At 46.5% G+C, this 13639-nt stretch overlaps 1 protein-coding gene across 3 annotated transcripts in view; it reads right to left on the reverse strand.

Annotated features, from left to right (window-relative positions):
* Positions 1-2119: 2119 nt before the first annotated feature.
* The window catches only part of loxl4 (lysyl oxidase-like 4), a 140582-nt gene continuing 129062 nt past the window's right edge, over positions 2120-13639 (reverse strand). For all 3 annotated transcript variants that reach the window (XM_043713008.1, XM_043713009.1, XM_043713010.1), the window contains 2 exons: positions 9905-10016; positions 2120-2640 (listed from right to left, as the gene is read on the reverse strand). In XM_043713008.1, coding sequence (XP_043568943.1) covers positions 2570-2640; positions 9905-10016 — 183 coding nt within the window. In that variant the 3' untranslated portion in view covers positions 2120-2569. The remainder of the gene's footprint in view (positions 2641-9904; positions 10017-13639) is intronic.

Raw genomic sequence — 13639 nt, forward strand, 5'->3', positions numbered from 1 at the left:
TGAACACGGTCTGCTGGGCAAGAACAGCGAAGGTCAAAGTGCATGTGGAGGCACCTGAGCAGGCACTATATGACAGTACCCAGGCTCTATCTGAAGCATGGTCCATGGCGCATTGTTGTCACTGCTTCATCCTGAGTGGTTTCATCACAAACTCATACAGTACACAGGAGGCCCTTCGGCCCATCAAGTCTGCACCGACAACAAAAAAAAATCACCAAAAAAATAAATCTGACATTCCAGCACCAGACCCATAACTTTGAACGTTATGACGTTTTGGGTTTCCAAGTACTTGTTAAGGTTTGTGAGGTTTCCCACCCCAACTGCCCTCCTGGACAGTACATTTCCTCAAATCCCCTCTAAACTTTCTGCCTTTGACCTTAAAATGATGCCCCCTTGTTACCGACCCCTTCAACTAAAGGAAACAACTGCTTCCCATCAACGAAGGCCCTCATATCTTACCAACACCTCAGTTAGGATGCCCTTCAGCTTTTTCTGCTCCAAAGAAAAACAACCTGAACTTATCCAGCCTCCCTCCACGGCCAAACTTCTCCGTCCCAGACTAGATCCTGGTAAAGCTCCTCTTGGGTAGTTTTCAGTCAGTGGTGGTCTGCCTCTGCCTTCCACTCTCAGGGACTGAACCCACACTATAAACATCAGTCTGAATCATACACTAGCCAACTGAGCTAAAACTGTCCTCTTAGTACACAGAGGGAACCACAAAGTAGAATAGAATGGTGGAGAGAGCTTCCATTGAGGAAAATTATTCGGATTTAAATAGTGTGCATGGGTATGGGGAAAACAGAAAAGTTAGGAGCAGGAAGAGGCCATTCAGCCCTTTGAGTCTGCCCTACCATTCACGATCATGGCTGATCATCCAACTCAATATCCTAATGCTGCTCTCTCCCCAATAACCTCTGATCTCATTCACCCCAAATGCTATATCTAGTCACCTCTTGAATACATTCAATGTTTTGGCATCAACTACTTCCTGTGGTAATGAATTCCACAGGTTCACCACACTCTGAGTGAAGAAATGTCTCCTCATCTCCATTGAGAATGGTCCACCCAGAATCCACAGTCTGTGACCGGTGGTTCTGGACACATCCACCATCGGGAACATGCTCCCTGCATCTACTCTGTCCAGTCCTGTTAGAATGTTAAGTCTCTATGAGATTCCCCACCTCACTTTGTCTGAACTCCAGTAAAAACAATCCTAACCTCATCAATCTCTCCTCGTACGTCACTCCCTCCATCCCCAGAATCAGCCTGGTAAAGCTTCGCTGCACTCCTTCAAAAGCGAGAGCATCCTTCCTCAGAAAAAGGAGACCAAAACTGCCCACAATATTCTAGATGTAGCCTCACCAAGGCCCTGAGTTGAGAGTGTGGTGCTGGAAAAACACAATGGGTCAGACAGGATCTGAGGAGCAGATCAGGAATCCTGACAAAGGGCTTTTGCCCGAAGCGTCGATTTTCCTGCTCTTCGGATGCTGCCTGACCTGCTGTGTTTTTCCAGCACCACTCTGATCTGAAATCTGGTTTCCAGCACCTGCAGTCCTCACTCCTGCCTTGGATCTGAGGAACAGAAGATTTGATGTTTCAAGCATAAGCCCTCCATTAGGAATGAGCTCATGAACGGGTTATGCCTGAAACGTCGACTCTCCTGCTCCTTGGATGCTGGCTGACTTGCTGTGCTTTTCCAGCGGCACACTTTCAACTCTGATCCCCAGCATCTGCAGTCCGCGCTTTCTCCTCACCGAGACCCTGTATAACTGCAACAACACATTCCTGTAGGAAAGGCAGGAGACTGGCACTAGGGAATGATGCTAGTTTGTAATGCTAGTACAGACACAATAGGCCGAATAGCCTCCTTCTGTGCTGTAATACCTGTGTGAGAGCACGAGCATCTACATATTGCCATCCAGAATAGTGGGGAAAACAGTGCATGCCTGAATCTCCCCTCTTATGCAATGGTGAGTGTATTATCAGGATTTCAACTCCATTAATGTTGTGACTTCAGCTGAGGTTTACCACACAATATTTGAAACAGCATCACAGTAAAGAGTCAAAACAGCCCAGAGAGAATTAAGATTGTAACACATGGAAGACCACGTACACTCCCTTTTGTTTAATATTATATATTTATATAGATCTTTCAAAAAATATCCTCCAATATTTCAATGTACAAGTATTGTCGTTATGAGATCAGCTTTGAACAAAATTTGAAAACAAAAGAAAAATAAACCACATACACAGAGGGGGTTACGATTAACTTTTCTCATCGGGCGAAGAAAATCAGGGAAAGGGTGGACTGCTCTTCAATTTGCTGTCATTCATTTCCTTCGCCTGGCGCTAAAAGCCAAGGTGACCCTCAAGCACCTATTCCTATCGGGACATGACCACAAGTTCCTAGTGCACGATCAGATTGTACTCCCGGGTCCCGTTCAGTGACTGGTTTGTAAAACCCTTCCCTCACGTGGTAGTCCAAGTCTGATTCTGAACGAGGCCGGGGTACAGATCCAGAGCAGGAGGTCCGAGGTATTGTCTGGTATTGTAAGTGAAGTCTCCATTGTTAGGACACGTTATTGGACAGGGTCAGCTGATGTTCAAACTGGTCTTCAATTGCAGCACTGAAGGCATCACCTGAAAGGCAAGGTGAGGAGATAAATCCAGGGGCCTCAAAAACAGCCACAGCTCAAAACTATAGTAAGTACTGACAGTCAGGAAGTACATCCACATGTAAAGCACTGGGAAAACATAACTACCCATTGAGGATGTGAATCATTTGGAAATGTTAAAAGTGAGGAATTGACAGACTTGTGTTGTTTGTGTTATAGATCACTGGGGGACTCCAGTTTTTAAAATTATTTTATTATAAGATCCCCTACAGTGTGGAAACAGGCCCTTCGGCCCAACAAGTCCACACCGACCCTCCAAACAGTAACCCACCCATACCCATTTCCCTCTGACTAACCTATGCGAAATTTAGCCTGGCACATCTTTGGACTGTGGGAAGAAACCGGAGCACCCGGAGGAAACCCACGCAGACACGGGGAGAATGTGCAAAACTCCATGCAGATAGTTGCCCGAGGCTGGAATCGAACCTGGGACCCTGGTGCTGTGAGGCAGCAGTGCTAACCACTGAGCCACCACACTGCCACTGCTCACAGTACTCCATGGAGGTTGAACCAGGGTTTTGTAAAACTGCAGCAGATCTTCTGCACCCTGATACTCCCAGTGCTCTAGATATAAAGGCCCACTTTCCATTAGCTTTCTTGATTATTTTGCATTTATTTCTGACTCTTTTAAGAGCTGTGCCCCTGAGCCCCCAGGTCTCTTTGAATATACATTGCATTTAACTTCATACCATCAAGAAAAATCGGGTTTGTCAGGGCTCCAATGCCCTCTTTATCACACCACTGACCAGGAATCACCCCCGCTCTCAGCAGCACGAATTGGGAGGATTTTAGATTGGCAAACAAACTAATTGGCCCTGTTATTGCAGAACCGTTACAGTGTAAACGAAGGCCAGTCTGCCCATCGCGGCTGTGCTAGCTGTCTGAGCATTATAACTTATGGGTAACCTCCTCCATTCTGAATGCACCTTTGTTCTCCACCATGTCCAGGAGCGAGACTTGAATCTGGAGCTTCTGGATCAGAGACAAGGACGCTACTCAGCATACCATTTTTGTTAGGTGACATCTTTAAAGGAGATGAAACTCAAAAGTGGGTTACTGGAATTAATATATAAATCAATCTTAATCTCAGGGAATGAGAGATTGCACTGAGTATCCTCCTCATGGTCTTTCAGCTCTTTGCATTTATCACAGAATCCCTACAGTGTGGAAGGAGGCCATTTAATCCATCAAGTCTACACCAGCCATCCAAAGAACATCCCACCCAGACCACACCCCCCTACCTTATCCCTGTAATCCCACATTCCCCTAGCTAACCCACTTAGCCTGCACATCCCTGTGGCAATTTCCCATGGCCAATCCCCCTGAGCTGGGCATCTTTGGAAGGAAACCCACGCAGACACAGGGAGCATGTGCAAACTCCACACAGACAGTCACCCGAGGCTGGAATTGAACCCGGGTCCCTGGTGCTGGGAGGCAGCAGTGCTCATCACTGAGCCACCATGCCACCCATTAATTCCCTACAAATGTATTACACTGAAATGATCACATCCATCATAAAACCTACTTCCTTTTCAAGTGAGGAATTAATCAAAACAGCAAGTGCTGGAGAAACTCGGCAGGTCTGGCAGCGTCCATGGAGAGAGAAACGGTTAACATTACAAATCTGATATGACTTCTTCAGAATATTTCACATGATGTGTCACTGGACTCAAAACTCTGTTTTTCTCTCTCTCACTCGCTCTCTCAGATGCTGCCACAACTGCAGAGCTTCTCCAGCATTTTCTGTTTGTTTCAGATCTTTGGCATCATAGTTCTCTGCTTCTTTATGGAACTGTTTGAGAAATGCATTTCAAAGTTTAATCTTCTTAACCGCTCGATTCTTTGGAACAGGAATTGACAAGGTGACCAATCGTGTGTTTGAAGTGAACACAAAGAGTTGTGGATGATGCAAGTCTGAAACTCCAGCAGACAGTGCTGGAGAACCGCAGTTCTGAAGAAAGGTTACTGGACTTGAAACGTTAGCTCTGTTTGTTTCTCCACAGATGCTGCCAGACCTGCTGAGTTTCTCCAGCAGTTTCTGCTTTTGCTTTCGTATTTGAAGTCCCTGACCCTGGCTCTTTCCTGCTACTGTGCCCTGTAATTTTGGCTTCCTTGTAGTGGCCCACACTCTGTGTGGAGATTTGAACCTACAACTTTCTAGCATCAGCAAGAACTTAGGAACTAGGAGCAGGAGTAGGCCGTCTGGCCCTTCAAGCTTGCTCTGCCATTCAATAAGATCATGGCTGATCTCTTTGTGACCTCCGTGCCACTTACCTGCCCTCTCCCTGTATCCTGTAATTCCTCTACTGTTCAAAAAAATTATCTATCTTAGCTTTAAAAACATTCAATAAGGAAGCCTCAACCACTTCCCTGGGCAGGAAATTCCACAGATTCACAACCCTCTGGGTGAAGAAGTTCCTTCTCAATTCGGTCCTAAATCTGCTCCCTCTAATTTTGTAGCTATACCCTCTTGTCCTCGTTTCACCTGCCAGTGGAAACATCCTCTCTACTTCTAGCTTATCTATTCCCTTCATAATTTTACATGTTTCTATAAGATCCCCCCCGCTTCTGAATTCCAGTGAATATAATCCCAGTCTCCGCAGTCTCTCCTCATAGAAGACTGTACTCACTTTCCAAACCCTGTCACATTTCTCCTCAGTGTGTGGAGCCTGTGATGGGCTGAGTCTATACCATGGTCCAATGCAGACATGCCAAGCACAGCCTACCCATAGAATGGGGAGAGGGCAGCACTGCCCACTCCAGTGATAAAGGTGCAGAATGCTACTAGATATCGCCTTTCCAGTTTATCAACCCAACCATCTTTCAATTACTGCATCACGCTGTGACCTGAGCTTGCTCAGAGAAACCGGAGATAATCGTTTCCAATAATCCAGGGCAGTATTCTATATCTGAAACTGGCCCTGAGTAAATCTCATTCTGGTTGTAATCAGAGTCGATCGCTGAATGCAGCCTGTTTAATATTAAATGGGTTGACTCTGATTTGTGAGATAACTGCTGTTTTTAACTGCTACAGACTGACTTCCTGCCTGAAAACTGAGCATCACAGAAGGAATACTTGCATTGAAATGGCGCCCTTCACAACTCTCAGTGCATTGCAGCTAATGAGCTAGTTTTGTTTGAATTGTAGTCACTGTGCTAATGTTGCAGGGTAGGGAGGTGTGGGAGAGCAGTATTGAGAGGGTGACTCTACAGCCCTGGGCATTTCTGTGGCTGTCAGCGAGACTCCAAAACAGAGTGTTGTCTCCCCAGTGGGAGAGTCAAAGATGTCTCTGGGTGGGCACAGGATATTCTGAAGGGGGAGGGTGAGCTGCCAGAGATTGTGGTCCATGGGCAACAAGAGAGATGAGGTCCTGCCAAAGAAAATTTAGGGAGTGACGTAGAATGTTGAAGAGCAGGACCTCAAGGGTTGTCACCTTAGGATTACTCCCTGTGCCATGTGCGAGTGAGGTCATGAATAGGAAGATAATAAAGCTGTATGCATTGGTAAAGAGCTGGTGTAGGAAGACGGTGGTCAGATTTCTTCTAGGGCAGGTGGGACCTGTATGAGAAGATGGGTTGCTCCTAAATTGGAGGGGCACCAATGTCCTGACAGGGAGGTTTACTAGTGCCACTTGGGAGGGTTTAAATGAGTATGGGCAGGGGATAGGAACCATGTCAATAGGTCAGCATGTAGGGTTCTTGAGGAGAAGGTCAAGATTAAGCCACGTCAGTCTAATGGGAAGAGCAGGCAGGGCCAGTTTAATGAACATGGCAGTACTGGTGGTCTTGAGTCTATTTATTTCAATGCAAGGAATATAACAGGTAACGCAGGTGAGCTTAGAGCATGGATTAGTTCATGGAACGATAGAGTTGTAGCAATTCCAGAAACTTGGGGAAGAGAAGGGCAGCACTGGCAGCTCCACATTTCAGGGTTTAGTGTTTCAGGCGTGATAGAGAGGGATGTGAAAAGGGTCGGGGAGTTGTATTACTGATTAAAGAGAGTCCCACAGCTGCACTGAGAGGACATAGAGTCATAAAGATGTACAGTGCTGAAACAGACCCTTCAGTCTAACCTGTCCATGCCGACCAGATGTCCCAACCCAATCTAGTCCCACCTGCCAGCACGCGGTCCATATCCCTCCAACTCACCCTAAACCTATGCCCTCTAGTTCTGGACTCCCCCACCCCAGGGAAAAGACTTTGTCTATTCACCCTATCCATGCCCTTCATGATTTTATAAACCTCTATAAAGTCGCCCCTCAACCTCCAATGCTCCAGGGAAAACAGCCCCAGCCTGTTTAACCTCTCCCTGTAGCTCAAATCCTCCAACCCTGGCAACATCCTTGTAAATCTTTTCTAAACACTTTCAAGTTTCACAACATCTTTGCAACAGGAAGGAGACCAGAATGGCACGCCATATTCCAACAGTGGCCTAACCAATGCCCTGTCCAGCCGCAACATGACCTCCCAACTCCTGAACTCAATACTCTGACCAATTAAGGCAAGTATACCAAACGCTGCCTTCACTATCCTGTCTACCTCTTGGATGGCTCCTTCAGTGAGGCCATAGTTTGCATTGAAATGGCGCCCTTCACAACTCACAGTGCATTACAGCTAATGAGCTAGCTTTTGTTTGAAGTGTAGTCACTGTGTTAATGTACTGAGGCCATAACCAGCCAGGACTCCTGAGCAGCAGGGGCTGAGGAGACACTTGAGAGGAATCTATAAAATTATGCGATGCACAGATAGGGTTGACGCTCAGAATCTTTATCCCCCCAGAGCCGAACTGTCTAATACCAGGGGGGCACGCATTTAAGGGGAGAGGGGGAAAGATCACAGGAGATGTGAGGGCCAGGTGTTTTACAGAGGGTGGTAGGAGTCTGGAACACACTTCCAGGGGTGGTGGTGGATGCAGATTCCATAGGGGCTTTTAAGGGATTTTTAGATAAACTCATAAGCAAGGAACAGAGGGATATGGACCAAGGGGTTAGTTTAATTTGGCATCATGTTCGGCACATGATGGTGGGCTGAAGAGCCTTTTCCTGTGCTGTACTGTTCTACGTTCTATATTCTAACTCCTGAATAAGAAAGGTGCAATCACTATGCTAGGGTTATGCTATAGGCCTCCCAATAGCCAGCGTGAAATAGAGGAACAGATATGTAGGTAGATCACAGAAAGTTGTAAAAACAGCACAGTTGTTGTAATGGGTGATTTCAACTGCTCCAGTATTGGGACTCCCTTAGTGCCAGGGGTTTAGATGGAACAGAATTTGTTACGTGCATCCAGGAGGGTTTATTGAAACAATATGTGAATAGTCAAACTAAAGAAGAGGCCATATTAGACCTTGTATTGGGGAATGAGCCTGGCCAAGTGACTGAAGTTACAGTGGGAGAGCATTTTGGGGACAGTGATCCTAATTTTGTGAGTTTTAAGTGACTTATGGATAAGAATAATATTGATCCTCAGGAGAAAATGTTAAACTGGGGGAAGGCTAATTACAATGACATTAGGCAGGAACTGGAGAAATTAGATTGGTAGGGGCTGTTTGAGGGTCAATCTACATCTGACATGGAGTATTTCAAAGGCCAGTTTATCAGAGTTCAGGACCACATTGTTCCTATGAGGATGAAAGATAAGGATGGCAAGATTCAGGAACCGTGTATGACAAGAGATAATGAAAGTTGAGTTAAAAAGAAAAAGGAGGCATGTGTAAGATTTGGGAAACTGAAATCAGCTGAGGTACTTGAGGAATATAAAGTAAGCAGGAAAGAACAAATTAGGAAGGGCTAAAAGGAGCCATGAAATGTTCTTGGCAAACAGTATTAAGAAGAGTCCAAAGGCATTTTGTACTTACATTATGAGCAAGAGGGTAGCTAGGGAACAGGTAGGTCCACTCAAATAACCAGAGGAAGTGAATGAGGTCGTTAATGAGCACTTCACATCAATTTTAACCAAGGAGAAGGACATGGATGATGGTAACATTAGGGAAAGCTGTGTAAATATTCGGGGTCATGTTGACATGAAGAAGGAAGAAATGTTAATGTCTTGAAAAACATTAAGGTAGGTAAGTCCCCAGGGCCTGCTGGGCTATATCCCAGGATACTAAGTGAGGTGAGGGAAGAGATTGCTGGGAACATGTTGCCCAGGGTACATGATAGAAGCAGATAAGATAACAACATTTAAAAGCATTTAGACAGACACATGAACAGGTAGGGAATACAGAGATATGGACCATGGGCAGGCAGATGGGATAAGTTTGGAATGGCTTCACAGTCATGGACATAATGAGCTGAAGGGCCTGTTGCTGTGCTGTACTGTTCAATGTTCTAGTGACAGCCAATGTACACACAGAGACTCGCACAAACAGCTGTGAGAGCATCATTTCTTTTTGAAGTGTAGTTGATCACGGGATAAATATTGGCCTGGACACCACTCCCCTGACCTTTGTTGAAAACAGAAGCCACAAGATGTTTCACAGCCACCTGAGAGGAGAGAGGTGGACTCAGATGAATGCCATCCCTGGGGCAGTGCAGCCCCTGCCTCAACAGTATACTGGAGAGTTAGCCCACATTCTGTGAGGTTCTTGGGGAAGACTGACCAGTACAGCAGGTTGATAGGCCTCGGGTCAAATCTCCAGTATAGGGCCCAAGCAGCTGACAGTGTAAGACCATAAGAGCAGAACTGGGTCATTCAGCCATCGAGTCTGCTCCACCATTCAATAAGATCGTGGCTGACCTGATAATCCTCAACTCCACTCTCCTGCCTTTTCCCCAGAACCCTTGACTCCCTTACTGATTAAAAACTAACCTCAACCTTGAATACACTTGATGACCCAGCCTCAACAGCACTCTGTGGTAAAGAATTCCACTCCCCTCTGAGACAAGAAATTCCTCCTCATCTCAGTCTTCAATGGACGACCCCCTTACTCTCAGATGATACCCCTCTCCTAGACTCACCCACAAGGGGAAACAACATCTCTGCATCTCCCCTGTCAAGTCCCCTAAAAATCCAATAATGGGCGAATTGAAATCAGAAATGGAAAAGATGTCAGGATTGGAGGCGTGATGGGATCTTGGGAGGTGGTAGGATTTTTCCGAAGACTCAGTTGGGTCAGAAATCCTTGCTGGTATAATACAGTGGTTAACAGCACAGAGCTGATGAAGATATTCCCCGTGGGGACACATTCAGTGATGACCTGAGACTCAGCTTCTGTTGAAGAGTTACGTACCCGTGTGGCACCCGTACATCCAGATCCGAAAACCATCGTATCTACATCGGCACTTCACAAGGTTGTTCGAGAAATCAGACTCGGCCACCTCGGCGTTGGGATTGATGTGGACCTGGGTGAAGTAAAGAGATGGAAATTCAGGACATTTTCAGAAAGAAAGCTACAGATTAATTGGGACACAAATTCTTAGAAGGGGAGAGAGGAAGGGCATGTGTTTCACAAAACACAGTACCATGTCAACGATGAGCTCTCCATCTGCACTGGACCTGAAATAGGACAGCAATAGCAGTGACAGTCTACCAGTGGAGTGGGACATGCATTTAAGGTGAAAGGGGGAATGTTCAAAGGAGTCAAGAGTCAAGCGTCATGAGCAGCTTTATTTGTCATTTCTACCATATACAACCGAGACAGGAATAACGAGACAACATTCCTCCAGGACCAGGGTGCTACATGGACAGCACAAACTACACGATCATACACAGTGTGGCATAAAGTGCATAAGAAGTGCAAAACACACAAGCTCAGTAATTCCTGCCACATCAAGGCAATCGGCACATTGGTGTACAAATGACAGGGTGTCATTAAAGAATGTTAATTAATAAAAGATTGGTCTAACAGCAATTCAAAATCGTGCAAAGAGTTTCAGGTGGAAAAGAGTCTGATCATACAGTGTTAAGGAGCCTGATGGCCAGAGGGAAGAAACTGTTGCACAGTCTGGCCGTGAGAGACCGAATGATCTGATATCTTCTCCCAGATGGCGGGAGGGAGAAGAGTTTGAGTGAGGGGTGTGTGGGGTCGTCCACAATGATCTTAGTCTTTCAGATGCAGCGTGTGGAGAAAATGTCAATAATGAAGGGAAGAGAGACCCCAATGATCCCCAGATGATCAGTGGTCCTCACAATCTGTTGTAGGGTCTGACGATCTGAGACGATGCAATTCCTGAACCAGGCAGTGATGCAGCAACTCAGGGTACTCTCAGTGAACCCTCAGTAGAATGTGGTGAGGATGGGGGGGAGAGGTGGGTTTTCCTCAATCTGCTCATAAAGTAGAGACGCTGCTGGGCTTTCGTGGCAATTGAGCTGGGGTTGAGGGACCAGGTGTGATTCTCTGCCAAGTCACTTCTTCGCGAAGGAGAAGTGAGGGGAATATTTCTTTACGCAGAGAGTGGTAGGAGTCAGGAACACGCAGCCAGGTGGTGGTGGAGGTAGATACCATAGGGGCATTTAAGGGGCTTTTAGATAAACACGTGAATATGCAAGGAATAGAGGGATAATGACCAAAGGCAGGCAGAAGGAATTAGTTTCATTTGGCTTCATGTTCGGCACAACATAGTGGGCCAAAGGGCCTGTTCCTGTGCTGTACTATGTTCAATGGATTACAGAGAAAGAGGTACCATCCTATCACCCACACTTCCCAAGTGTTATCCTTCACTCTCCCTCTACCCCCATCAGCTGCTGCGGTCCTGTTTGTTAGCTCTGACCCTTATACCCCCGTTCATCCTGCACTCTGTCCAGTGTATGGGAAATCCAGAGTGTCCTGTCTCCTGCCACTCAACCTCCAGCTTGCTTCCCACTCATTGCTGTCTTCATTGGCTGCTTCTTAATACACCAAAACCAAAAGCCTTCATTTGCACATAGCTACAGCACAAAAAACAGGCCATTTGGCCCACTCAAACAATGCTGGCATCCATAATCCACATGACCCTCCACTGACCTGACTTCACCTTGCCATACGCACGGATAGTTTTATTTATTTCCATCATCTGTCTTTGTTCAGCTTCCCCTTAAACAGATCTACTCACTTCAAGCCCTGCAAGTGGTAGTAAGCCCTGTCAGTTAGCTCAGGCAACAGGATGCCTGCTGTGTGATACAGTGACCCTGACAGAGTGGGTTCAGTTTCCACATCAGTTGGGGTTACTGTGAATGTTCTGTCTTCTGCCATGGGCAGCACGGTGGCACAGTGGTTAGCACTGCTGCCTCACAGCGCCAGAGACCCGGGTTCAATTCCCACCTCAGGTGACTGACTGTGTGGAGTTTGCACATTCTCCCCGTGTCTGTGTGGGTTTCCTCCGGGTGCTCCGGTTTCCTCCCACAATCCAAAGATGTGCAGGTCAGGTGAATTGGCCATGCTAAATTGCCCGTAGTGTTAGGTGAAGGGGTAAATGTAAGGGAATGGGTCTGGGTGGGTTGTGCTTCGGAGGGTTGGTGTGGACTTGTTGGGCCGAAGGGCCTGTTTCCACACTGTAAGTAATCTAATCTAATCTTCTCACCCGAGGGGTGGTGACCCTCAGGTTAAAATGCCACCTTTTTTGTGTGTGTGTGTCTGTCTATCTGTCTCTCTAATGAGACAGCTTTACGGAGTTCCATATTCCCACCACTTTTAGGAAAGAAGGGAAAGGATGTTTCTATGTTTGGTTTTGCAGGCTGCCCCCAGATGGAGATATCTTCTCTTCGCTGACCTGATCAAACCCTTGCAAAGGACTCCCGATGTCACCCCTCACCCCTTTTCTGGGGAATGGACTACCCAGTCCAGCTTTTCCTTAGTCTCTCATAACATGTCGATCCTAAATACATCAATTGTGATGTCCTCCGCATCCCTCATGATTAGATTCCCTACAGTGTGGAAACAGGCCCTTTGGTCCAACAAGTCCACACCGACCCTCCGAAGAGTAACCCACTCACTCTGCTTCCTCCATCCCAACAAGGGAAGTACAGTTTGCATCAATTCTGCTTCACTCTGTTCATCCCTAGTGCTACCATCCCCACCGCATCCTGTGAGCAAATAAAAAAACAGTAAGGGCATGGCTGAACTGCTTGCGGGTTCGAATTCCATAAGCCCCATTGACCACACGATGACCCTCCTACTTTTTGTTTTTGTAGAATTACTTCTATAGAATCCCAACAGCACAGAAAGAGGCCTTTGCAATAGGAAGGGTGTTGTTGTGAAACTTGAGAGGGTTCAGAAAAGATTTACAAGGATGTTGCCAGGGTTGGAAGGTTTGAGCTACAGAGAGAGGTTGATAGGCTAGGGCTGTTTTCCCTGGAGCGTCGGAGGCTGAGGAATGACCTTCTAGAAGTTTATAAAATCATGAGGGACATGGATAGGGTGGATAAACAAGGTATTTTCCCTGGGCTGGGGGAATCCAAAGCTAGAGGGTATAGGTTTAAGATAAGAGAGGAAAAATTTAAAAGGGACCAAAGGGGGCAATGGGTGGTGTGTGCGCGGAATGAGCTGCCAGAAGAACTGGTGAAGGCGGCTGCTAAATGAAAACATTTAAAAGGCATCTGGATGGGTATATGAATAGGAAGGGTTTAGAGGGATATGGACCAAGTGCTGGCAAACAGGACTAGATTAGCTTAGGATATAGGTCTGCATAGATGAGCTGGAATGAAGGGTCTGTTTCTGTGCTGTACATCTCTATGACTCTATTTGGCTCATGGAGTCTGCATTGACACTCTGAAGAGCACCCTACCCTCTTCCTGCTTATCCGAGGGCTTCACATCCCTGGACAATGGGCAATTCAGCATTGCCAATCCACCTAACCTGTACATCTTTGGCCTATGCAGACACAGGGAGAATGTGCAAACTCCACACAGAGTCACCTGAGACTGGAATCGAACCCGGGACCCTGGCACTGTGAGGCACCGTGCCATCCTTTGTGCTCCTATTAAGGGAGAAAGAGGCACAAAACATTCCTATACGCTACACTATTGTAGACGTTCCAAACTAAGAGAG

This window comes from Chiloscyllium plagiosum, chromosome 22, assembly GCF_004010195.1.
Source record: "Chiloscyllium plagiosum isolate BGI_BamShark_2017 chromosome 22, ASM401019v2, whole genome shotgun sequence".
Lineage (NCBI taxonomy): Eukaryota > Metazoa > Chordata > Chondrichthyes > Orectolobiformes > Hemiscylliidae > Chiloscyllium > Chiloscyllium plagiosum.